The sequence below is a fragment of the Anolis sagrei genome, chromosome 4, assembly GCF_037176765.1.
Source record: "Anolis sagrei isolate rAnoSag1 chromosome 4, rAnoSag1.mat, whole genome shotgun sequence".
Taxonomy (NCBI): Eukaryota; Metazoa; Chordata; class Lepidosauria; order Squamata; family Dactyloidae; genus Anolis; species Anolis sagrei.
In genome coordinates this window covers 22,180,837-22,208,684 of record NC_090024.1, presented here as the reverse complement: position 1 = coordinate 22,208,684, position 27,848 = coordinate 22,180,837, and the positions used below count along the sequence as shown (strand labels likewise).

The 27,848-nt window shown below is 39.2% G+C and overlaps 1 protein-coding gene across 1 annotated transcript; it reads left to right on the top strand.

Annotated features, from left to right (window-relative positions):
* COLEC10 (collectin subfamily member 10) lies at positions 1-27,498 on the top strand. Its single transcript, XM_060775817.2, has 6 exons — positions 1-325; positions 12,614-12,685; positions 18,359-18,430; positions 20,383-20,436; positions 23,781-23,876; positions 26,294-27,498. The coding sequence occupies exons 1-6, from the start codon at positions 187-189 to the stop codon at positions 26,683-26,685; spliced, it is 825 nt and encodes a 274-aa protein (XP_060631800.2). The 5' UTR covers positions 1-186; the 3' UTR covers positions 26,686-27,498.
* The last annotated feature ends 350 nt before the right edge of the window (positions 27,499-27,848 follow it).

Genomic DNA, 27,848 nt, shown 5'->3' with positions numbered 1-27,848 from the left:
GTTCACTTTTTCAAAACATGCACTCCATTAGGGCCTCTTCAAGACTGCCGTTCTTTATTTAGCTTTAGTCAAGTGGGATCTTTCATTTAGTTAGCTCTCCAGAGTTATATGGGAAATCTTATTTTGGAAATTATTAAAGCTGGGAACAACGAAGGGCATTTCCTGTAGAGTTCCACAGCCAGCAGCATGATGAAGCTACTTTGCAAACATGAAACTTGCCTCTTACTCTTCCTTGTCCTTGTCCAGATCTTTGGGTTGGAGGACGACAGCAGCCGAACTACAACAGAGATCTGTTCAACACACACAATTTTACCTGGACCAAAAGGTGAGCCATTGGGGAAAACATCCAGGAGAAGACTGGTCTCTTTCTTTCTTTCTTTCTTTCTTTCTTTCTTTCTTTTTGCAATAGCTTGTGATTTAGGGGAAATCCACATAGGATTTATTATCCTTCCACACCCACAGTGATTTTATGCCATGGGAGCAGAAAAGTAAAGTTATTGTGCCAACTTTATAACTAACTCCTGTAGCAATGCTTCTAACAGCAGTTAATGGCATGTAGATGTAAACTGTGCTTGTTTATTGATATCAGGGTTAAGGAAAGTTAGTGCAACTCTCTGAGTCTGCCAGGCAGCTTTTCTTGCAAAACAACTGGTGCCAGAAACCCACATGGTGATTTTGTACAAAAATCATGGATTTGGGGAGATATAAATCACACATTTATCATATGCTTTTGCAGGGACGATTAGAATTTTGTGTACAGAACATGGGTTTTGAACTAATTGGCTATTTATCTGAGATTAGTGCAAAATTCTGCATTTAAAATGAATGGCAGCTCCTAAAACCTACCTTATGTATTGTATTGTATTGTGTTGTATTAATTATGTTGTGAGCTGCCCCAAGTCCCATTGGGAAATGGGCCAGGATATAAAATAAAATCCATAGTATGCTCCCAGTCATGGGGTGCCTTTGGACAAGCAGTTGTAGGCAGACCCCAAGATATTTCTCCAGTGCTTCTTCTAAAGGCACATCACAACTAAGGATTTGCTGAGAGGCCACCATTTCTTGGAGCTGTAATCTCCAATGCCACAAAAATGGTTAGTTTGGAGCAAAGGTTGTTGTTGTTGTTGTTGTTGTTGTTATTGTTATTGCTGTTGCTCCAAACCAAGCATTTTTGTGGCATTGGAAATTACAGCTCCAAGAAATGGTGGCCTCTCAGCATATCCTCAGTTGTGATGTATCTGCAGAAGAAGCACTGGAGAAATGTTTTGGGTTCTGCCCACAAATGCTTGTCCAAAGGCACCCCATGACTGGGAGCATATTATGGATTTTATTTCCCAGACCTTCTGAACTGCATAAATACATGCCTTTTGGGGAAAATGCTGTTTTTTCTTTGTTGAATAATGGCAGATAGGAAAAGAAAGTTTGAGGAGTTATATTCAGCCATTCATGACTATAAGCATGAATCTTCAGCAGTCGGGGCATTGTTTCATAAAGCCAATGACATTGTAACTACTGGACAGGATGCCAGATATGTGTTTGGCAGGGGGAAATGCATGATTTCTGGAAGTGTTGTGTAAAAAAGAACAGTTTTTTCACCAAGACATGTGACTACAAGAAAACAGTGAGTTTTGACCTAGAATGTGGGTTTTTGCACAATACCAAAATATTATGGGATGTGCAGATGCTGAGCAAAAAGTGTGAAGAACCCATGCCACTGTGTTCTTCATGACCAAAGAAACTCAGGAAATATTATATATTTTCCTATCCCTGCCAAGAACAGGCTTGCTATGAAATATTCTGTTTGTTGGTTTGACAATAATCCTTGAGGGAGGTGATTTTCAACTTAAACTAAGAAATTTTGGCATCTTAATTATGATGAATTCAAAGGTCAGTTACATAAATGAATACATTTAACCAGTGTTTATTATGAACTACATATTTAATCTAGTTAACTGTAGTGATCACAAATGAAAGTTGCAGGAAGTGATGAAGGGAAGCAAAAGAAGGTCGTAACATGCGTTTCAGATAAAGAGCTTAAGTATTTGACAGACAAATCCATTTGGCAATGGTTTAATTTTAATTAAGTCTGGGGCAGAGAACCTGAAGAAATGTGGGAACAATTAATATCTGTCTGAAGTTACTTGGGTTCCAGCCGCATTCAACAATTAAGATTTCACTTCTATTATAATTAAACAGTATATACAATGCTTAGAGCACTGTTTCCCAAACTCTGGTCCTTCTGGTGTTTTGGACTTCATCTCCAAGAATCTCTGACCATTGGCCATAGTTTATGAAGCTGCTGGAAAATGAAACCCAAAACACTTGGAGGACCAGAATTTGGGAGTTCAAAATACATCAGTACGATCTTTCTCACAGAATTATTTTGCGCAGCTAAAATGCTGCTTTTGGATTTTGAGAAGATGGATGAGATACCCTAAATGTTGTATTATTATATCATCTATCACAAACCCTTGATTGGTGTCCATCTACTTTGGACTTTGGTCCAAAGCTTAAAACAGATATGCAGGATGCTGAAACCTGGTACAGAATAGGTTCAGTAGTTGGATAGCTCCTTTCAACTTCAGACAGGCAGTTGAAAAAAGCCATTAAGGTGGGAACCCAATGGGGTCTCTCTAGCCATCTGTTCTCAAGGCACTCTGCGATTGAAAGTGGACTATGGAAATGATCTCCCAAGATTGTGATTTCCAGCATCTCAGAAATGCTTTGTTTGGGTGCTGCCAGGCTGTGAAGTTAGGTCTTCAAGGGGAGGGGAGCATGCAAACCTAATTTCACAGCCTGGCAGCATCTTGCCGTACTGGATCTTTATCCATGTTCCTTTGGCAAAACCCAGGTATTTCACATGCAAAACACTTTTCAAATATTTATTTATTATTTATTATTTCCTATATTTATATCCCGCCCTACCCACACAAACACACCCCGGGGGGGGGGGGGGACTCAGGGTGGCCTCACAGAAGCACCATATGATGCCAGCATCATAAAACATTCAACAATACATTAAAAAATATTAAAACAATAATTAAAACAATAGATTAAAACATGCCTATTAAAAATCAGAATCCAAAATTCAAGTCTGGGTCAATTCATTGTCATGAGTTGCTTAAGTCTTTTTTCACTTGCTGCCAAGTGAAAGAAGACTTAATAGCCATGTGGATGCTTTGGTGCAACATTAGTATGCTTCTGCTTGAAAATTATGTGTTTTTTTGTGTGAAAAACTGATTTATTTTCTCTCTCACACACACAACCAGTTTCCAGGAATGCTTCAAATTGTATTCTATAGTCGGTGTAGATTGGGGCTTAGTAGTAGCATGAGCAGACTCTAAGATCCATGTATTTAGATAGACATTATGACTGGGAGAGAAAAAATATATGTTCACAATCTGGCATTCAGGGGTGTAGTTATGGGTGTGCATGAGGCATTGACCCTCAAATAAAAAATCTGCCCCTCACCAATGAAATTTGGAGACTCAAGGCAAGTTACGTCATAAATTTCTTTGCTTATGGAAATGTGAAGCATCTCCCACTTCCTTCATTTGCTTCAGGACTTGCCTTCCTTCTACATACACACTAGCTGTATATTGGCCAGTGGAGGGTGTCTATATGATGGATGTGTGCGTGTGTATGCCCAGGAAAATCCAGCTTTGAGAATCCAAAGCTTTACTTACTTACTTACTTACTTACTTAGGTGATCCCTTGTTGTCTGAGTAGGATAGTTTTCTAAGATCAGTGTACTGGCGGTGGGTCCCTAGGTGACTGTGGAGCCCTATTCTTGATCTGAACCTTCTCCCGCAGTGAGGACATTGGTTTCCAGGTAAAAGGCGGTCCCAGTCGGGGTTGGCCTGACATGCCTTCTTCTTGGCATGTTTCTCTCTTTTGCCCTCCATACAAGCCTCTTCAAATTCTACAGCACTGCTGGTCACAGCTGACATCCAGCTGGAGCTCTCAAGGGTCAGGGCTTCCCAGTTCTCAGTGTCTATGCCAGAGTTTTTAAGGTTGGCTTTGAGCTCATCTTTAAATCTCTTTTTCTGTCCTCCAACAGTCCATTTTCCATTCTTGAGTTTAGAGTAGAGCAACAGCTTTGGGAGACGGTGGTTAGGCATCCAGACAATGTGGCCGGTCCAGCAGAGTTGATGGCCGAGGATCATGGCTTCACTGCTGGTGGTCTTTGCTTCTTCCAGCACACTGACATTTGTCTGCTTGTCTTCCCAAGAGATTTGCAGGATTTCTTTGGAGGAAAAATCCAAAGCATACAGGAAACCTTCTACATTGTAAATCTGCATTGCATACACTGCATTGTGCAGTTGTGTAGCCAGATGCTTCTCAGTCATGCAGTGGTTTCTACTGGTTACAGCATGGCTGTGGAAGGGTGAGAGATAGCATGTGAAGGGAGGATATTTAGTAAAGTTTGGTTATAAAACAAGACAAGCAACAACAACAAAAAAGCCATATGCAGATGTAGTTGGACTCAGAGTGGTGCATATCACTAATTGGATGCTAGCCAATGTATGTGGCATGTATGTGTTTGCATTTTGTTGTGACTTTAAAGTCAGTTCTCAATAAGAGCAGGTGAATGAGAGCTCAATATAAAGGATTGAGATTATTTCCCAAATTGGTGTGCAAGCCTGCCCCCTCCTGGTGAATGGGAAGTCTGAACTGCAAGCTATGATGTGGAGAGACATCTTCCAAGATAACAAGTGGCATACATATTTATCACAATGAAAACCATATTTTAGTTCCAGATTTCCACCACACTCTGATATACATATTCCTTAGTAAAGAGTTGAAATATTTCAAACTTTTTTTTGCTTACATGGACTCTTGGATTTTTTTTCCTTATTTTGTCATGTAGCTTAGGAGGAACTTCTAAGGGGAACCTTGGCCTCTCCAGACTTTTGGGTTTTGATTTCCAGAAGCTATTACAAACATACTCAATACTAAGGAATATTAGGTGAGTTATTGTCCCAAACAGCTGAAGGTCTGAGATATCCTTATCAAAGTGTTTCCCATCCAGTCACTTGACACATTTTGTACAATGGATTCTTATTCTGGTACAAAGAGAATTGTTTAATTCCACAGTGATTTTCTAATTTCTGCTGGAATTTGGGACATTGTTTTAATTCAAAGATGCCTGGCTATTCTACATAAAGGAGCAGTGTGTACAAAAGGACTGTGTTTACTACTGAGCAATGACAATAGGTCCTTCATAGTCATTTAAAAAAAACCAGATATGAAATGACAGATCTGCCAAACATTTTTACACTACACAATTATAGTACTTTGAAATCATTTTAATGTTATAGTTCAGTTCTGTGGAATCTTGAAATTATAATGTTGTGAGATACTAGATTGCCCTGGCAAGGAAATTTAGGCATGTCATGAAAGAACAAAATCCAGAATTCCATAGGATGGACCCATGTTAGGTATAGTATGACTATAAGTAAACAAGCTTGTGCCTTCTACATGACATCCCTTCAGATATTTAAACACAAGTATTCTTCTCTTCACCAAGCTAAACATACCCAGATCTTGGTTTCCGCATCTTTGATAATTTTGTTCACCCTTGTCTAGACATGTCCCAGCTTGTCAGTATCCTCCATAAACTATGGGTCCCAGAATTGGACAATGCACTCCAAATGAGGTATCACCAAACCAGAACAGAGTGATAGCTCATGTCTTGATCCTTTTCATATATTTCATTGTCAAGCCAGGTGTCCCCATTCTATATCTGTGCATTTCATTTTTCTGTCTAGATATAATACATATATCCCTATTAAAATTCATGGTGTTCGTTTTGGGCCAGTCTCTTCCAACTCTTTGATGTCTCTTCCAACTGTATGATTCTAGGATTCTATCAGAGGCTGGATGGCCATCTGTCAGTGGTGCTTTGAATGCAATATTCCTGCTTCTTGGCAGGGTGTTGGACTGGATGGCCCATGAGGTCTCTTCCAACTCTATGATTCTATGATTCTCTCAAGGTCATTTGAATTCTAGGAGCCCCCAGTGGCACAAACCCTTGTGCTGGCAGGACTGTTGACTGAAAAGTCGGTGGTTGAAATCCGGGGAGAGGGTGAGCTCCTATCTGCCAACTTCAGCTTCCCATGTGGGGACATGAGAGAAGCCTCCCACAGGATGGTAAAACATCCAGGCATCCCCTGGGCAATGTCCTTGCAGACAGCCAATTCTCTCACGCCAGAAGTGACTTGCAGTTTTTCAAGTTGCTCCTGACATGAAAAAAAAAATTGAATTCTGATCCTTGAAGTATAAGGTCCCCTCCCCTCTCTCAATTTAGTGTCAACTTCAAATTTGATGAGCATGCCTTCAATTCCATTCCATAATTTAAATAATTCATGAAAAGGTTAAACAGCACTGGGCCCAGGGTAGAGAACCTATATTCTCCTTGAGGTTTTCCAAGAAACAATCTGATTGGACTGAGGGAAATAAGATACTGGGCTAGCTAATCATTTAGTCTGATCCAATTCATCTCTTTGTGGGCATCTGAAACAACCAATTTATTTGAGGAAAAGACTAGTAGCCATGGTGGCTTGGAGACTATGGCAGTTACAGTGCAGAAGGGTAATTTTCCAAACTCTGGCAATGATTCCCTCAAAGAGTCTTTGTTGGTTTAGTTGCATCAAACCAACAAAGCTAATCTGGAATATGTGAGAGATGTTTCTAATTCAACAGAAGCCCCAAAATATCTCATGGTGACCTCACAAGCTTTTCCAGATATAGGGTGTTCCAGCTTTGAAGGCACAGTGAAGTAATTGCAGGATTGGTTTGCCATATCAAAAAATGATCCAGAGGGGTGTGAATTGGAGTGAGATGGGGATAAAGATAAAGAAGTTTGACAAAGGTTGACAGGAACTTCAAAGCAATTTGAACTGGGTCCTAGGGGTTGAATAGCTGGTTTGGAAGGCAATATGAAAGCTCATAATGGGAGTTTACCCTGCAGTAATGTGGTGTATCTGGAAAGCTCTCCTTTCATTATTCTAACAAATGTCAATTATAAACTCCTTGACATCATTCACTGCCTCTGAGTCCTGTTTCTTGTGGTCACTGCTACTGCTGTTGTTGTCCACTTTCCAAACCTAATTAATGCATTTGCACAAGTCTCCTTTTGGAAACTGGAATGGGCTTCCTGCTGGAAATGCAGAAGGATTTCAACCTATCTTTGAACCTGGCCGAACTACTGGTTGTGCCATCTGTATAGCTCTCATTGCTCCATGTGTTCTCCATGTTTAAAATAAACCTTGAATTCTGGGCCAAGTAGGCAACACAATGAAAAAAGCCAGATTTCACAAAAGGTATTATTTATATAGGTTTGCATGATAATTTTGTTTTGCATCAGTGATTCCGCTTAGGGAATGCATGAGAAATCAGGTTTCAGATGTTTCAACAAATTAGCCGGAGTGGTCCATGCCTTGGTCACCTCTAGGATGGATTACTGTAATGCACTCTATGTGGGGCCCTTGAAAACGGCTCAGAAATTCCAACTGGTTCAATGAGCAGCAGCCAGGATGTTGACTGGCGCTCCCTACAGAGAGAGGTCAACTCTCCTGTTCAGGGAGCTCCACTGGCTGCCATTTATCTACCGAGCCCAATTTAAGGTGCAGGTGCTTACCTACAAAGCCCTGAACAGTTTGGGAACTGCCTACCTGCGTGATCACATCTCCGTCTACAAACCCACACGCTCTCTTCGGTCATCTGGAGAGGCCCTGCTCGTGATCCCACCTGCGTCGCAAGCGCGCTTGGTGGGGACACGAGACAGGGCCTTTTCCGTGGTGGCCCCCCGACTCTGGAACACCCTCCCCAAAGATCTTAGACAGGCCCCTACATTGGCAGTCTTCAGAAAGAACTTGAAGACCTGGCTGTTCCGATGTGCCTTTCCCGAATAGGAAACTTTTCATTACCAAGTCCCACAAGCACTTTATTAAAGCCAAGATCGCTGCACACTGCACACTGCACTTGTCCATAAGTCCCATTTCCACCTGTCACATCAGCACTTTTAACCCTTGTACCCTTACTCTGGCCCGGCCCAGTTTTATTGTGACTTAATGGATTGTTCATTGTTTGTTGTTTTAGATTGCTTTAGTTATTTTAATTTGCTTAGGTTTGTATTGTTGTATTGTTGTTGAGGCCTTGGCCTTTGTAAGCCGCATCAAGTCCTGCGGGAGATGCTAGCGGGGTACAAATAAAGAATAATAATAACAATAATAATAATAATAATAATAATAATAATAATAATAATTAGAAACTGCATTGGATCAGATGGAAAAGTAGTTGCAGATTCTGAAACAAGGGAAATGGAATTGCCAGTCCTCAAATGTTTGCAGAACATCGCATAAATGCTTTGACATAAGGTCATGATGGTTTTTGAAATATTATCTATCTTGGCGCAGAAAAGTGTTCCTAAATTAGCTGGGTATCTCTCCCTCTATTTAAATGCAAGGAAACACTGTTCCCAAAAACAATAACTACCTCAGCATCTATGGGAGCAAAGTGAAGAAGACAACATTTGATGTGATATTTTCTCTTAAAAGCCCATTTGTTATACATCCCTTTGATGGCATTTAATTTTATTTATTTATTATCTTGGTGACCCGGTGGTACTCGGGTTATTTGAAAAAGGCCTTGCTTATTTTGGGGTGTTAGGTAATACCATTTAGTTTTTAAAGAATGCTCCCATTAAAAATGCAGAAGGATGTGGGTAAACTACAATTCCCAGAATCGTTGGTCAATATTCCCCAAACCAGGCCTGTATGCACAGTTGGCCATGTTAAGTGTGTGTGCCAAGTTTGATCCAGATCTGTCATTGGCTGGATTCAGTGCTCTCTAGATAAGGGTGGATCAGAATGGACTACAACTGGAGGTGAGGGTCATAGTGGTTTCTGGAAGTGAGTGAAGGTACTGCAAATCCCATCATCCATGGTCCATCCTCTTCCAAATTTCACCAGGACATATAGTGGTCATGGGGGTGCATGTGTGCCAAGTATGATCCTGACCCATCATTTGTGGGGTCACAGTGGTCTCTGGAAATGAGTGAAGGTACTGCAAATCCCATAATCTGTGGCAAGTTTGGTCCAGATCCATTGTTGGTTGGTTTCACAGTGCTCTCTGGATGTAGGTGAACCACAGCTCCTATAAATCAAGGTGAATTCTTCCAAACCTGGTTATGGGGGTTCTGTGTGCCAAAATATGAACCAGGTCCATTACCGAAGGGGGTCACAATGCTCTACCTTGATGCAGGGTGAACAACAACTTCCATCCTGTTGAGTCAGTCCCCCAAAGCCCTCCAGTCTGTTCAGTTGCTGAGCAATCCCTCTGTGTTTACTGTGTGCCATAGTAAAGGGTAGGAAAGGGTTTAAAAGGAGACAGTCAGAGGAGTCATGCAAATTCCACATAAGGAACCTTGGGATGCCTGCTTGTGGTGGAGAAAACATAGTCCTCAAACAAAAGCATTCCTTGGGTGGTTGGTGTTCGGGGAGGACACTGACAGCGTTTGGGCTACATGTTCACAGTGTCCACTATAACCTGCAATGTCAGTGAAGGAGTGCCTTTGGAGGCTTCTCAGTACTTAGAAATATAGCCTATTTGTGGAAGCCGGAGGCTGTCTGTGTAAGTGGACACCTCCACCAAATAAACACATACACATTTTTCACTTTTATTATGTGTATAGATACAGATATAGATGTAATGTATATGCTGCCCTTTCCCCGGCTTTAAAGACAGCTAAACCGGAGGCCTTTGTTGGTGCCAATTTCAAATTAATGTAATGAACATGGTTTCAATAGCAAAAATGGTTTCACAACTTCTTCAAGTTGTGAATAGTGTATAGATCCCCGAAACAAGAATATTGTACCCGGGATTACTTGTTGTTGTGTTATGTATATAATCCTGACAGTTGTGTTGTGTATATAAATTTGACATGTGTACTATTTTCCTTTTGATATTTATGTAGACTATGTCTAGGAGTTATGGTATAGTAACAATTAGGACCCAGCTGGGACTGTAAAGCAAGACTAAAAATTGTTTTTGAATTGTTAATTGCTATTTAAACCATTTTCATTACATTGTTATATAGATATCTGTGCATAATAGGAATTTCAAATTAATGACATCCTGTTTTAAATCCAACTCCAAGTCCCAGTTGTAAAAGACGGATACTGGTTCACATTTCAACAAGGGCCTAGTATAGCTGGGACTAAAAGTTAGATTCAAGTCTCTATAAAATAGAAATGTTATCTCTTTGCTTATTTCATTTTCACATGAAAGAGTGAATAATTAACACTATTTATCCTTATTGGGCAAGGCGATGTGAATTTCTGCATGTTTTTGATTAATTTTACACTTTGATACTCTTTCTGAAAAGAAAGCTGTTTTCACCCCAAAGTTGCCTTTAGACATAAAGCAAGATTTTGTGGAGAAAGTGAGATATTTCATGCAAAACTGTATTGTTTTCTGAGAAAAGCTTTTTTTGCACCTTTTCTTTTTGGCAGACTTGCCCCCTTCCTCTGAACTTGAAAAAAATTCTCATGGCAATTTATTATTTCCATTATATGATCTCCATCAATATACTTTTCTTATGAGAAAATATGCAAGTTTTCTTTTTATTCCTACTATGAAGAGTAATTTTGTCAGTGAACAGTTTTGGATGAAGCCAAGTTCCACTGTCATTGCAGAAGAAGAGAATAGATTGAAATCTATCCACTTTCCTCATACTATAATAACTTGATCAGCAAGCCAGCCAGGCTGAACACAACAGATTGAAAACAGAAAATGCAGCGATTTATGCAATATAGAAGACACCACATGGGGGCAGCAACACTCAAATATTGGTGTCTCTTCAGATGATGTTTTGATATATTATTAATACTTCATATTTCTTCCAGAATGATACTTTCTCATAAACAAAAAAGCTTTTTAAAAGCAATTTTAAACATTCATTTAAACCTTAGGAAAAGGTAAAGGTAAAGGTTTCCCCATTAAGTCTAGTCGTGTCTGAATCTGGGGTGGTGGTGCTCATCTCCATTTCTAAGCCATAGAGCCAGCATTGTCCATAGACACCTCCAAAGTCCATGCATGACTGCATGGAGCACCATTATCTTCCCACCAAAGTGGTACCTATTGATCTACTCACATTTGCATGTTGCTAGGTTGGCAGAAGCTGGGTCTAACAGTAGGAGCTTACCCTGCTCCCTGGATTTAAACCACCAACCTTTCAGTCAGTAAGTTCAGCAGGTCAGTGGTTTAACTCGCTGTGCTGCAATGGGGCCCAAACCTTAGGACAGGCATCTTTATTGTAAGAACTGCTCAACAGTGAATAAATTGGCTCAAATAGATATGAACCTTTTCTAGCAGGAGGTCTTCAAACAGATGTTATTGATAGACATATTTTGGAAATGCTTTAGTATGTTAGTTTAGGAGTGCTGTAACAGCGCTGACCATCAAGAAGGTGTCCCTAGATGAATTCTCTTTTCCTCCAGTGTCTGAAGCAGCAAAAACCAAGTTTCAAATACACTACAATGCCACCTCTTAGCCGTTTCTTCTCCAGGATAAACACAACCAGCTCCCTAAACTGCTCTTCATAGGGAATGGTTTCTATTATTTCTATGAATCACATTCACTTTAGCTGATGCTAACTGGAAGCAGTGAATCTTAGGACTTCATCCCATGTAGTTTTCTCTCCGTCTTCTCTCCTTTCCACCCCATTGCCGAAACAGAATCCCACAGAGGTCATCACATGACCCAAAACTACTTCTGATGGTTGCCCATGAGACTACATTGTGGCAGCACAGGGAAATGGAAGAAAGACTGCATTTTCAGGACTCTGATGCTTCCCAACTCCCAATGACATAAGAGAGAGGGAAATCAAGTAGAAGCAGGGAAAGGTAGCGAAAGGACATTGGGTGGCTACCATCCCTGAAGATGGAAAGGCACAGTAGGGAATGAAAGAAGCCAGTTCCTGCCATTTCCCCCCCACTTTTCCTGCTTGCATGTGATGAGGTCCTCAGTGTGAAGCAACAAAGATGTTCCAAGGACACAAGACTCCCAGTTTACGTTACTACCTAAAGCTGACATCTTCCAACTCTGGGCCTCCAGCCATTTGGGCCTCTAATTCCCAGAAACCCTAGCCAGTTTGTTCAATGGTCAGGCATTCTGGAAGTTAGAGACCCAAATATCTGGCGGTTCAGAGTTTGAGGATGCCTGACCTAAAGCACTTTTAGACTAGAGTCAACTGTAGCAGTGGTCATCAAAATGATGGTCACCCTATGGTGTTGGTCCCTGAGCCATTGGCTGCTAGTCCCTGGCAAGTTTCCAGGAAGGAAGGAAACACAATTGTATACAATGGACAAAAATTTACTGTCTAATAATAATAATAATAATAATAATAATAATAATTTAAAAAAACTTTATTTATATTCTGTCCTATCTCCCTGGAGGGACTCAGGGTAGATTCCAAAAAAATCATTGCTAGTCCCTCATGTCAAATGATGTAAGTAGTATATTTTTTTCAAAGGTCTATTCAGGCCTTTTTAAGCATAATAGTAATCAAGAATCTTTTTTTCTTTCCTGTTTCTCTTTGTTTCTGAAGGAGATGAAGGTCAGAAAGGAGATCCAGGAGATATGGGAAAACAAGGAAAACTTGGCCCAATGGGACCCAAAGGTAAAGAAGTGTGTAATTGTTAGCTTTCCTATATGTGCATACAGACAATTGCTAAAATTGGCATTGTTATATTTCTTACCCTTCAAAATATTGACAGATGGTTTTCAACCTTTTTTTAAAAAACAACAAAAAAACCCGTATTTAATTTATTTTTAAGGTGCACATTGGTTTGTCAATATGAGCAAACTCAGCACCCTTCATAATTCATTCTTCATCTGTCAGTTCTTCAGTGCATCTCCAAGTTTGAGAAACCATTATCTTTGCAGTTGTTATCATATAGCAAAGAAGTCGTCGATCTTTACTATCAAATGATTTATTGATAATACCCTGCAAAAACATTTCTGGAGACATGGGAAAATCTGTCTTTATTTTTTTAATTAACATGTAAATTTTATCCGATAGCTTTTTGCCTCCCTAAATGTTCTTTCAAGTCCACCACATATGAATAAAAGGACCTTTTCCTGACAGCACCAATATTGGTTTGATGCTCTTGCAGACATCTTTGACGTCTTATTTGGAATTAGTCACGAACTGCACATTCTCTTCTACATGTTTTTTTAAAAATTTGTTACGAAAAGTAAATGTGATATCTTTAGTCCACATTTTCCCATACATCCATTTGAACATTATACTCAAAGTTTTGGACCCGGTTTATTATGATATCACTTATCAGTTTATCTTCTGTTTCTAATTTTAATAGATATTTGCACAGTTTTTAAATTGTATGATTGTCATCCTTATACAATTACAAGTATATACAATTCATTTTCTCCAGGCTTTTGACTGGATCTCTCTTAATCTTGAATAAATCTCTCTTTAAATTGCATGTAAGATAACAGTTAAGATCTATGCTCTCTCTGAAGCTCCATCAACACTGCCATATAAAATCCAGATTATCTGCTTTGAACTGAATTATATGGCAGTGTAGACTCATACAATCCAGTTCAAAGCAGATGATCTGGATTATCTGCTTTAATAATCTAAATTATATGGCAGTGAAGATTGAGCCTGAGAAGCATCTCACTTTATTTAAGCACTCAAGTATTATTTTCCAAATATAAAAGATCATAAAAATTAACCATCTGCTTTTTAATCAATTATTTTATTTTAAGATCTCTTGCAATGAGATAATTAGGATTGGGTTGTTGTAGGTTTTTCCGGGCTATATGGCCATGTTCTGGAGGCAATTTTTCTCCTGACGTTTTGCCTGCATCTATGGCAAGCATCCTCAGAGGTAGTGAGGTCTGTTGGAAGTAGGAAAAATGGGTTTATATATCTGTGGAATGACCAGGGTAATGTTTCAGCTGATCACCTTGATTTGCATTCAATGGCCTGGAAGCGCCTGGTCATTCCACAGATATATAAACCCATTTTTCCTACTTCCAACAGACCTCACTACCTCTGAGGATGCTTGCCATAGATGCAGGCGAAACGTCAGGAGAAAAATTGCCTCCAGAACATGGCCATATAGCCCGGAAAAACCTACAACAACCCAGTGATCCCGGCCATGAAAGCCTTCAACAATAATTAGGATTGTTTTAAAGAAAAAAAGTTTTTTGATTTAAGCTATACTCTCAGAAGAGCAGTTCTAATCAACAGATTTTTTAAATTTGTCATGTGAGTTTATTTTATCCAACCGGACTAACCATGCCACCCAAATTTTAGATCATGATCTTTAAGTTTCAAAAATCTCTAATCTCTAAGCAAAATCACTTCCTTTGACCTCATGAAATAATGGGCCTTGCAGTACACTCTTGTTCTTTGTGATTATAACACCCAAATATGTAGAAGCGGGTATGTTTAAAAAAAAAAAAAAGCTTTAAGCAGTAGAGTGACAAAGAGTTAACTGGGACTCTCCCTGTGAAATCAGGATAATTGGAGAGCATGTAATAAAGAAGCAATGTGTTATTTACTAGAGTAAAATGTAGCAAAATAAGTTTTAAAGGTCTTTTAAAATACTGCATATTTTACTAATAGCCTCAAAGATCATTGTGCCAGCTGCCTATGTATTTCAAAGTAAGATTTCATGGCAAAAAGCTTCATGCTTCAGCCAGCAAATGGTTGTATGAATTCTGTCCATACTTTTACAATGGCCTACATGTTTTAAGCTTTTAATCAATAACATTTTATGACTGAACTGCATCCAATATACTGCTGTTATTTTTGAAAAATTAAACAAATACCTCGTGTGGATTTGCCTTATTTTGGAAAAAAAATATTTGTTCTACACAAGAGGAGAATGAATGAGCCAAAAAGGAACAATTGTTTGCTGCATAGTTTTATTGGCTCTTTAAATATATATATATATATATATATATATATATATATATAACTGTAAACTTCTACAAAATTAAAATTGCTAGATAGTTTAGCCAGCTGGTTTCTCGCAGTAAGTGATGCCAAGGGAAGATGCTGGGCGCATGTGTTGCAAACATGTGGGAGCAAAACTAATTGCTGCAAAATACACAAAGCTGCCACTGGGTATGTGTATCTGAAAACAAAAAAGGAATCCAAACATTGACCATCTGACACTTCTGCTTTTATATGGTTGATGGCCCATCATAGAGACAATTTGAGGACAACTGTGGAGCTTCATTATTTGAGGAGCCTTTCTTCTTAGGCCTCACCAATCTGCTGTTCACACTTTCCATTCTCCCAATTCTATTCAAACACTGGAGTAAAAACAAACAAAAGGTATTCCAGTTCGCACAGCTTGCAATCCTAACAACCCTTATTTTTTGGAGAAGGCCACACACTAACTCAAACCAGTTCTTCTAAAGTTGAATAAAGAAAAGTTGATTGACATCCAAGCTTTGTTGTTGTGTTCCTTCAAGTCATTTCCAAATCAGGGCAACCCTGATCAGGGGTTTTTTCATGCCAAGCAGGAAATCAAAACTTTATCTCCAGAGTTGTAATCCAAAGATCAAATTACCACACTGGCTCATTTACTCTTAAGAGTGCTGCCAGATATCTTTCCCCCCATCTTTTTACCTATCTATACTTACTAAGCTTAAGAACCTTGGATAGGACTTTTCTTCTTAGTAAGGAGAGAACTGCACTTTCCGTGAAATTTTGCTGTGCACTTTAAAATGGGCACAAACATGTCACCTAGATAGAAAAAAATGCATTACATCCACAACTGTTTTTTACTTTTACATGTGATTTGCCTTTATATTCCAGCGATAGATAGTCCAATAGATACTATTTAGGGGATGCATCTACACTGTAGAATTAATGCACCTTGGTACTATCATGGCTCAATACTATGGAATCTGGGGATTTGTAGTTCAGTGGGGCGCTCTTTGGCAGAGAGGGCTAAAGATCTTCTAAAACTCCAACACCCGCGATTCTATAGCATCAATCCATGACAATTAAAAGTGGTATCAAACTACATTAATTTTACACTGAGGATACACCCAGAGAATGCTAAGTGTACTCTCCATTTATTTCTTTTTGGCTGGGTCCCCACTTTTTTATGTCAAGAGAAACTTGAGAAACTGCAAGTCGCTTCTGGTGTGAGAGAATTGGCAGTCTGCAAGGATGTTGCCTTGGGGATGCCTGGATGTTTTGATGTTTTACCATCCTTCTGGGAGGCATCTCTCATGTCCCCGCATAGGGAGTTGGAGCTAACATAGGGAGCTCATCCACATTCTCCCCGGATTTGAACCTCCATTCTGTCGGTCTTCAGTCCTGCCAGCACGAGAGTTTAAACCATTGTGCCACTGGGGGTTACTGGGTCCCCACTAATAAAGTGGGTTTGAAAACATCTTTGCATGCACACTAAGAATACACTTTTCTCTCGCTCTGTTTCCTTCTATATGGAGGTCCTTGGTCCATCACTGTGGCAGGCATTGTGCTAACCATCAAGTACCAAGAACAACATAAAGGGAGCTGAGGATTAATTCAGTCCATTTAAAAAACAATTCTGTATCATCCTCAAAAAGAATGTTTCAGAGACAAAAAAAAATATGATGCCTTCAGGCATCTCAATCAGGAGCTTTTAGTTAAGCAAACAAGCAGTGAGATGTCACTCTATTTTCTTGGGCAACACTGTAGGAGCAACCATCTGCTACCAGTCGGCACAATACCTCCAACGGCACCCAATCAAAAACCATTGCTCTTCAAAAGTGAATCCAATCTGTTGGACTAGGCTGTCAAAACATATGTGAAACCTACTGAAATGCTGGGAAAAGAGAACTAAACAAGCACAATTTTAACAGCCAGAAGCTTACAGATGGCCACAGCATTGGCTTGTCCAAGAACAGAGATAGTGAGCTTTGCAACAATGGTACTGGAGTTGGGTTCTGCTCCCCCTCTTTCCAGAGGACTTCTGTACCCTATATAACTATCTGAAATCCTGTATCTTTTCCCCATTGTTCCAGCTGGATTTGTGTGCCTTTGAGCCCATTTGACTATCAGTGCTATGACTTTTTCCATCATCCCACTAGAAAAGGACATGATCTGTTAACTGTCCATGTTGATGGAGCTTTTAATCCCATTTGAGTCTGAAATATCTATCCAAGGTGCCAAGCCCTATCTGCACATACTGTCTTAAATATCTGCTCTAATGCTGAGACTAAAACTAAGCATAGACTCATCATCGCACTGGCATTGAAGCCAGAATCTGCCACTGCCTGTTGAATCTCTGCCCACCACAAAGCTTTCGAAAGAAGAACAGCTTACAGAGCAGAATAAAATCTCACATTTTCTGCTTTGAACTAGAATAAATAGCAATGTGGGCTCAGATAACCCAATTCAAAGCAGATATTGTGGGATTTTCTACCTTGATATTCTGGGTTATATGGCTCTGTGGAAGGGCCCTTAGATGAACCAATGGCACCTCTATTACTCAGTAGCCACCTAATGATCCTATCTAGCTCCATGATACCATCTCTCTACTATGCAAAGAAATGTTGCTATCTATCCATCTGAAGTAGTAATGTGTGTATGTCTAAGTGTCTGAATGTTACTAACTGACTTATGGTGCCTCCATGAATTCTATAGAATTATCATAGTCAGGAATAAGTAGTTTTGCCAGTTTCTACCTCTGAAATAAAGCTTACAGTATTCATTTGCTGGTCTCCAAGTACTAGCCAGTGTTGACTCTGCTTACTCTTTAAGATCAGATAGGATCTGTTATTATTAGGCTATTTAGGTCCACACACTGGCAACACAATGTGCAATTTTTGTGTTTGTGGCCATATGCACAGGTTTCGCTGAGCCTACGTTCACATATACACTTGCAAACAGAACCTAGTAAACTTACTCTTCTGGACTATATATTCTAGGAGTTAGAATGGAAGTTGCAGTTCAGCAAAGGAACTTCTATAAGTTTAAAATATGAAGAAAAACTTCAGATGAATCGCTTATAGATATGGCAAAATAGCATTCTGAAATAGTATATATATATATTTATTTACTTCACTTGTATACTGCTTTTCTCATCCCAGGGGGGACTCAAAGCGGTTCTCAACACAATTATGGCAAAATTCAATGCCTCACATACAGAAACCTAACATAATGATAATAACATACAAATATCAATTAAATCATAAAACATGACATCATTTAACATTATAACTTGGAATTAAAAACATGTTAATATAAACAATTAAAATCACACCATCCAACATAATGAAACAGGTACTCTTTTGAATTCTCTTTCTTTTCCAGGAGACAAGGGAGCAGTTGGTAGCAATGGTGACCAAGGAATGATGGGTAAAGTTGGACCAATTGGCAGAAAAGGTGTGTTTTCTTTTAATCTTCTGTCAAGCCTTTTGAACATATTATATGGCCCAGAACACAACATGAAAGAGCTGCTATTTTTGCTTCCCAAATGAAACAGATGGCTTTTATTTCCAGACAAAAAAGCTACTAGGATTTAGATTTGAGCTGGTGCCGCCTACCTGTGGTGAGTAGAACTAATGCCTTGTGACTAAACAGGCATTTCCTACACAGGTTTTCTAAAATGTCATCACAGCATCATCATTGTTGCAAAGGTTTTGGTGAATTAAAACTTATTTTATCAAGCAAAAATATAGACATTGGCCCTTTCCACACAGTTGAATAAAATCCCACATTTTCCGCTTTCAACTGGGTTATATGGCAGTGTGGACTCAGATAACCCAGTTCAAAGAAGACATTGTGGGATTTTCCATCTTGATATTCTAGGTTATAAGGCTGTGTGGAAGGGCCCATTGCCTCAAGAAAAGGAGGTAAAGACAGGTCACCAAATTGAAGTGATGTCAAACTGCACTAATTCCACAGTATAGATCTGTGTTTCCCAACCCCTTAATCCAGTTCCTCATGTTGTGTTGACCCCCAACCATAAAATTATTTTTGTTGCTACTTCATAACTGTAATTTTGCTACTCTTATGAATTTATTTATATCTAATATGCATAATATCTAATATTTTCATTCACTGGACCAAATTTGGCACAAATACCCAATAAGCCCAAATTTGAATACTGGTGGGGATGGGGGGGGGGTTGATTTTGTCATTTGGGAGTTGTATTTGCTGGGATTTATAGTTCACTGACAATCAAAAAGAATTCTGAACTCCACAAACAATAGAATTGAACCAAACTTGGCACACAGAACTCCCATGACCATCAGAAAATACTGGAAGGGTTTGGTGGGCATTAACCTTAAGTTTTGGAGTTGTAGTTCACCTACATCCAGAGAGCACTGTGGACTCAAGCAATGATTGATCCGGACCAAACTTGGCACGAATGCTCAATATGCCCAAATGTGAACACTGGTGGAATATGGGGAACATAGACTTTGACATTTGGGAGTTGTAGTTGCTGGGATTTATAGTTCACCTATAAAGAGCATTGTGAAACCCACTAATGACAGAATTGGGCCAAACTTCCCACACAGAACTCCATGACCAACAAAAAATACTGTGTTTTCTGATTGTCTTTGGTAACCCCTCTGACACTCCCTCGCGACCTCCCCAGGGATATTGCCCCCAGGTTGAGAAACGCTGGTGTAGATGGACTTCAAGACTACGATTGTCCACTCACCACCACCCAATGATTCCAGTCAAATTCTCTTATAGCAGCTATTATTTTAAATCTAAAAATAATGGCACATCAGCATTTTAAAAAATCTGTAGTAAAAACACTAAATTTTAAAAAATGCAGATGCAAGCTAACATTTTGGCCTTTCAAAATGTGGCCCTTAAAGCTTGCAAAATCTCTTTGGTAGGAAACAATAGAAACATCACATGAAATGCTTTTGTGCTCTGCATGCAACTATACTTTCTCTCTCTCTCTCACACACACACACACACACACAATTTCTTTCTCATATTATCAGTCAGCGAACTTACAAGCTCTTATCCATCTCCAGTGTTTGCTGGTCATCCATGCAAGAAGGAAGTACCAGTCACCATCTAACCTCAAAGCCTCTGAGCCTTTAATGGTTCAGCTATTAAAACATGAAGCTCCCTCCACTAAAACAAAAGCTTGGCAGGGTGGCTCTACAAACACGTAATCAGAAACAAGTCTCACTTTGTGCTTAGCCAAATTTACTTGCCTGTAAGTATTTCCGGGGTCGGCTGAAGTATTTGATTTGGCAACTTGGTGCATCTCTCAGATCCACTCAGCAAAGGTTGCTCAGTTGAGCCAATGTGTTTGCCACTGTTTGTACTTCCTGATATAAAGACACACATTTTCTCTTTTTATTCAGGTGACAAAGGACTGAAAGGTTTTTCGGGTGTCTCTGGAGGAAAGGGCAAAGCAGGTATACAATTTGCTTCCCATTATATTCCCTAAACAATTGGAATATTTTAAGTGAAAGATGATAGCTTCCACAGAGTGGTTTTCCCAGGAATTATGGAACAGAAGGGATATGTTATCTTGACAGTGGATCCAAACTTAGGCCTCTTCCACACAGCTGTATAAAATCCACATTATTATTATTATTATTATTATTATTATTATTATTATTATTATTTCATATATTTGTACTTTGTCCTTCTCACCCCTGGAAGTGGGAGGGGGGGGGAGGTCTCAGGGTGGCTTCACAAGAAGCACTTGTTTTAGTACAAATCATATCACATTAAATCATTACAATTGCTGCTTCTATTGTTCAAACGCTTGGTCCCATAACCAGGTTTTAAGTTTCTTTCTAAAAGATAGGAGGGAGGTTGCCAGTTTGATGTCACTAGGAAGGGAGTTCTACAGGTGGGGGGCCACCATTAAGAAGGCCCTGTCACCACCAGTCACGTTTCAGATGGTGATGGGACCAAGAGCAGGACCCTTCCAGCTGATCTTAAACTTCATGATGGCATTGAACTGGATTATGTGGCAGTGTGGACACAGATAACTCCGTTCAAAGCAGATATTGCGGATTATCTACCTTGATATTCTGGGTTATATGGCTGTGTGGAAGGGCCCTTAGAAAATGATTTTTTGGACTACTGTTCTCAAGAACTACTACCCAACATGGCAACTGGTTTTCCCGTACAAGTCTATGGTCTATTCTAGTAGAGGCTAACCATAGAATTGCATTGGAGGGCCAAGAAATGCCTAGAGAAGTGTTCTCTCTAGAAATCTCTAGGTCCTCCAGCATGAGTGGAAGGAGGTAACCATAAACTCACATTGGAGAACCAAGAGATTCCCAGAGAGAACATGTTGATCTTAAATCAAATCCATAAAAGTCAAAATCACAAATGTAGAGGAATGAGTGTATAGTCCTATCTCTTAGCTACCATGCAGTACCAGTTGCTATTTATGCAATCACAGTGTATAAAGTGGCACATTGAAGGCCCCAATGAATAACTATGCACCATCCAAGAATGTGCAGCTGCATGGCTGGATGCCTGTTAATCCCAACAAGACAAAAACCATTGAATGGTAAGTCAACATGTGGGTGAATCCAGTTGATTCAGTGGCTTTACTTTAGTTGAGACTAGCAATCATATTTAGATCATGTGAAATGCTACTTATGCAGCCAAAAAAACCCCACATGTATATGTGGCTGATACAAAATGAATTCCAGCAGTTGTATGTGCAGAGATTTAGCTGATGTTTAGCAAGTTGATTAGTGCTTGCATGGAAGACCTGGTTGGCCCCAAAAAACCCATAACCATAGAAAGAAAGAGGATTATGAATGAAATATTGCTGGTATGAATATGAGAGGGAAATGAATGACATATGTCTCAAAAACAATTTGCTCTTTCCAAGCAGATAATTTAGGCTATAGGTGGTCAGAGTGGAGGTCTGATGGGCCACATACATCCCGTGGGCCTTACTCTATCCAATTTTAAATAAGTAATAAATGGACAATGCAAAACTGAAATAAGCCAAGCCTTAAAACTTGGCACAAATTAAGTTCTGTTTTATTCTCTCTCAAGACATGGAATGTATTTTTAATCTACTCATTTTTTGTAATGTTTGTAACTTTTCTTGTTTAACTCCAGTATTTTCTTAAGTTTTTTTCACTCTCTTATTACTTTTACAGCCAATCTGGACATTACAATATGCAAAATATAGGCGCAGAACTATTAAAGCAGAGTTAAATATAATAAAATGCACTGTCAATAAATTCAATATCAAAACAGGCTCTTAAACAATTGATACCATGGCTATCACAAAATTTTAAACACATTGAAATGAGCGACACATTCAGATATACATGGATTTTAATCACTTAATGAAAAGGTGTGCCATAAAATGAGCAGTACAACTGATAATAGGTTGAAGGTTTTACTTTACCAGTCCTGTGTGGACACTCCCTTTCTTCAGGTGCCTTGAAAGAGATGTCAAAACACAAAACATGTTTTCTCAAGGTTGCCTTCCTAATTTGTTGGATTGCAACTCAGCCACCATGGTTTTTGGCCAGTGAAGAAGCACCACAAAGCACTTCAAAGGGAGAAACATCTCTAAAATAATGAAACCAGGGAAAAGAAGGTTGAAAGGAAACATCAAGGAGGCCATTCAAATCTCTCCAATATATTTGGAGATTGCTCAAAACTACAATAGGAGTGCAATTACAATGCATATTTTATGATACCTAGGGTGTAACTACACTGTAGAAATAATACAGTTTGACCCTACTTTAACTGCCATGGCAGAATACTATGGAATCCTTGGATTTTTAGTTTGGTTGGGACTCTAGCACTCTTTGACTGAGAAAGCCAAATTCCTTGTAAAATTTATTTATTATTTATTTTATTTACCTTACTTATATACCACTGTTCTCAGCCCGAAGGCGACTCACAGCGGTTCACAACAAATACAAACAGCAAAAATTCAGTAGTTGTAAAACTACAACTCTCATGATTCCATAGCATTTTGCCATGGCAATTAAAGTGGTTTCAAACTGCATTGATTTTACAATCTACATTCATCCCTAGTCTTACTCCATAGACCATTCAGGATCACAGTTACAGATGCCCTGAACCATATATAATGTGGCACCCCTGGATGCAAAGGCAGTGGTTCTCAACCTGATGGGTACCCAGATGTTTTGGCCTTCAACTCCCAGAAATCCTAACAGGTGGCCAACTGGCTAGAATTTCTGGGTGCTGTGGTCAAATTCTTCCCTCCAAAAGCATTCCTGCTCACACTCTATTCCCTCTCTCACTTTATCAGACAGGGCAACATGGGCAAGCAGGACTGGGAATGAAGCCACAGTTTCTGATTAAACAAAGTACCAGTAGCATTCTACGTTTTCTTCCCTAACAGCTTCACCCATTTAATTCCATTAAAAAGTTATTTTTATCTTCCCTATTCCCACAAAGGTTAAAGGAAGCTTGCCTTTACAACACTGACAGATGACAATAAAAGAAGCTGGAAAACACAACACACAGTAGCACAAGACAAAGGTCACACAGAGCTATAAATATGTTTTTCCAAAAATAGCTATTACCCAGCCAACTCTGTTGGACAGTTATTGGAGTGGATATTTTTATTTAAGGTTTTTTTTTTCACTTTTGCAGAGGCATTGTGCCCCTAACTTCTATGAATGTGGAGGACCTACTATACTATGAAATATTTCTAGAATATGGGTTTTTCTTCTACCTGCAATATATTATTAAATACTTGGGTGTGTATGTTGCTATTACATTTGTATCAATGTAGGTGCCGTCTGTGACTGTGGCAAATACCGCAAAGTCGTTGGACAACTGGATATTAATGTGGCTCGGCTCAAGAGTTCCATCAAATTTGTAAAGAATGGTATGTTTCATTTCCTATTATGTATAATGGCTATCTATTTCTTCCAGCGTGTTCTTGTTTGTCACAACATATAATCCAAATGTAATAGTAGGCTCTAGGCTAGTAGATTAGGGGAATTAAACATTTTAAGCCTGAAGGTTAATGATCGTATTTCCCTCAGAAGATAGGCAGTATTTCTTAGAGAGTAATGTGTTTACTTTCAATTACCACCTTTACAAGGTGAGAATCAAATACTGTACAGGTATTGCTAGGGAGAACATTTTTAATTAAACATGTAAATCATTAAATCTGCAAAACTCAAAAGCGTAAAGGTGGAACATGGTTTTAGTTGTGTTTTTCCACATTTGTGGGGGTCCTGTGGCCCTAACCCCAGCAAATGTTGAAAGATGTCTCTAGGGCTTCAAGTATTCCAAAAGACCTGGGAAATCTAGGTTAACATTCCCATGCAACACTGAAACTTAATTAGTGACCTTGAACCAGCTACTATGATCTACAGGAGTAAAAAGATATCAATGTAAAAACCATATTTGTTGCCTTAAACTTCTTCAGATAGAAAAGTGGATAACATAAATGTAAACAACAAATAAAATTCCCTCATTGCATCTGAGGTTGCAACTTAGGGGAAATGAAGTGGAAAGAAAGGAAAGGGTTTAGTTTGCTGGATGGCATGCTTTCATTTTGACTTAGTGTAATCTTAATATAACGATAATGTTTTTACTGTAACTATTGCAGTTTTTATAATTGCTTGGTTTTGTTATTTACAATTGTTGGAAGTAGTAGAGTAATTTCTTAAATTGATCTATCTATCTTTAGCTTCTTGGGTTAGGAAAGTAAATAAAATAATTTGGTACTCTTCCATTATCTGGGTGGAGGCCACAAGGGGCACTAGAGAAAGAAGGATAGTCCATTTTATTTGGGAGGAGGAAAGTTGAAGGAGGAAAACCATTTTCTCCAATTTTGCTGACTATCCCCCCCCCCCCCTTTCCCATTTCATAAATGAGGGTTGTTTCCATGATGGCAACATTGGTGGGGGAAATTACAGGAAAACAAGGGGAAATGGTTTAACTCCTTCAACTGGACTATCCTTCTCTGTTGAGTGCCCCCTAGTGCCCTTCACCCAGATAATGGAACAGTGCCTATAATTTTTAATCCAATGATGTCTCTGTAATTATAGAATTCATACCCATGGTTTCACTTAACACATCCAGGAGGAAATGATCTCTCTAGGAATTTGCTAGTTCTACTATAGTATGCTTACCCTGGAAGTTAGCATAGAGTTGCCCTTGAGGACCAAGCACATTCCTATCTAGGAATTTCTAGGCTCTCCCGAGTAATTCTATGCTGAGACTGGAAGTCAGGTAGTTTACTAGCATTCAACTGTATCCACAGTTTCAGGTAAAATGTGGTACAAAGTACTCACAGTAACTAATGAATAACCTGGCCAGTATAAAAGGATGATTATTATGATAATAAACTATATGAGAAGTAAGTAGTAGATATGTAACTGATGAAAAGCTTAAGGAGATGAATGCATTAAGGCAATGAAAAAGAAAAAAAAGATAGCTAAATTATTACATATATGTAGACATTCATGCTTCACAACTGACACAATGCATGTATGTTTGTAATCTGTACAAGTATACAAAAATGAATGACAAATCTGACCATAAAAGGATACCAGGTGGAAAAGGGTATTTGCACTTTGGAATAAGGAAGATCTGGTATGTGCTACCTGGAAGAAGCTAATGAGTTTGATCATTCCATGGCTGCTTCCACCTCTAGTTAGGATTCAGCAGTGCCTCAGGTGGCAAAACCAGGGATGCAGTGGAATAATCTGCCCTCTGTCTATAGTCAGATATGTGCAAACTACATAAATTATTCTGGGTTTACTAAATTTACTAACTGTATTTCTATAACCCAGCACAAACATCAATACAATGATAGAAATTGTTGGCTCAGCCAGCTCTGCAGATGTTAGGGAGGGATCCTTTGTCTTCTACACCAGGCAACAAAATATTTTGCAATAGAGCTTGAAATGTGGGGGTTCCTGTAGCTCCTACAATCCCCAGCCACTGGCCATGCTAGTTGTGAATTCTGGTAGCTATATTCCATGATATTACTTTCGCAAGCTTTGGCCCTACATTGCCAATTGAAATCCTGAATCAGTGAGGGAAAGTTTTATTTTATATGAAAATGGAAGTAAATCTTAAAATGTTTTAACTATGATATAGTGGAACAAATTGGTTAAGACTGCTGACATAAGCTCCTGATGTGTAAGGTAATCTAATTCCCATGTTCCTACAAAAATAATTTCTTAAATAAAACATAGTATCATAGGCATGCTGAGAAGACAGAGGTGATGATTATTGGTATGTTGGTGGTAATGAATTTAGTGAAAATGGCTTCTTTTCCCCAAGTGTTGGCAGGAATCAGGGAGACAGACGAGAAATACTACTACATCGTACAGGAAGAAAAAAACTACAGGGAAGCCCTCACTCATTGCCGGATTCGGGATGGGATCCTTGCCATGCCGAAAGATGAGGCCTCCAATGCTGTGATTGCCGACTACATCTCCAAGAGTGGCCTCTTCCGAGTCTTTATTGGGCTGAGTGACACAGAGGAGGAAGGCCAGTTTATATATGCTGACCGTACCCCTTTGCAGAACTATAACAACTGGAAGGAAGGAGAACCCCAGAATGTTACAGGGGAGGAGGACTGTGTGGAAATGCTGAGCACCGGGAAATGGAATGATACGGAGTGCCACCTCACTATGTACTTTGTCTGTGAGTTCCCAAAGAAGAGAAAGTAAGCACACGGGGGAACCAGCAGTGAACCATAGGTTCCCTTATTTTCTTCTGGTCAACCACCAAGCCAAACATCTAGGATGAAATCCCTAACACATTCCCTATGAGTGCTTCCTATGGTGTCTTCAGTGTCACCTAATGGTTTGAATTCTTTAAAAAAAGAGGGAGTGTTTGAAATGTAATGTATTTAGCTTGCTATTCACCACCCACCTCAAACAGCCTCTGGATCATAAATGAATCCATAAGAATCCCTGCAAAGTGAATACAGCAGGTGGTTGTAAATCAGGTGCTTCATTTTAAAGGTTATTTATGACCCACAAAGTGATTTTCAGGATCTTTTAACCCCAATTTCTTGGATGTTTTGTGACTAGATGCACCCATACAGCAGCTATATTAGAACTGAGCAAGCCCTTTGTGATAATGTTCACTACTCTTTTTGGATTGACACCCAACAGTCCCAAAATACTATGAAATTCTGGTCTAAGAGAAGAATGCATGGACATCATGTTAAGCAGTGGAGCTTTACTTCCAAGTGAGCCTTTTTACACCACAATTCAAGATGGGGGTTTATGGCTTCCCCCTAGGTCCTGCTTGTTAAATCTGCATTATCTTCACATAGAGAATTTTTTTCTATTATGCTTTTTTGCTTCTTACAAAAGCTCAGCTCAAGTTCCATAAACCCAGATAGTTAAAAACAAGCCCCATCAAAGGTAATGCTAAACAGAGCCTACGACAGAATGAGGAAATGTCAACATGAACACAGCTCTTATCTGGCATAGCTACTCATAATATTTACATTAAAAACTTATACAAATTTACTTGGAGGCGTGTTTTTTTTCCCCAGTGGGATTTAACTTAAGGCTGCTACACATGCAGAAGAATGAAACAGTAGAGGAATGAAGTAGTGGAACAGACTGCACCATTTCAAATGACTAGCTGTCAGGGAAACATGTGTGCTCCCATATTCCAATATAGATGGATTTATAGACAACACAGAAAGTACAAAACCGGCAAGGGCCAAGCAACTTGAATGGATTAAGTTTGCATGTATACAAAATAGGTATCTTTACTATACTTTTCGAGTGCCACAGTTTAAAGTGACATAGCCCATGCTACCATGTCAGAAGGTGATGGTGATTAATCATTTTTGGGTTTAAATCCAGATGTT

Coding starts and splice junctions, on each gene's coding strand:
- COLEC10 (XM_060775817.2), top strand. CDS start 187: ATGATGAAGCTACTTTGCAAACATGAAACTTGCCTCTTACTCTTCCTT. Junction 20,437..23,780: donor TGGAGGAAAGGGCAAAGCAG/GTATACAATTTG, acceptor GTATCAATGTAG/GTGCCGTCTGTGACTGTGGC. Junction 23,877..26,293: donor CATCAAATTTGTAAAGAATG/GTATGTTTCATT, acceptor CTTTTCCCCAAG/TGTTGGCAGGAATCAGGGAG.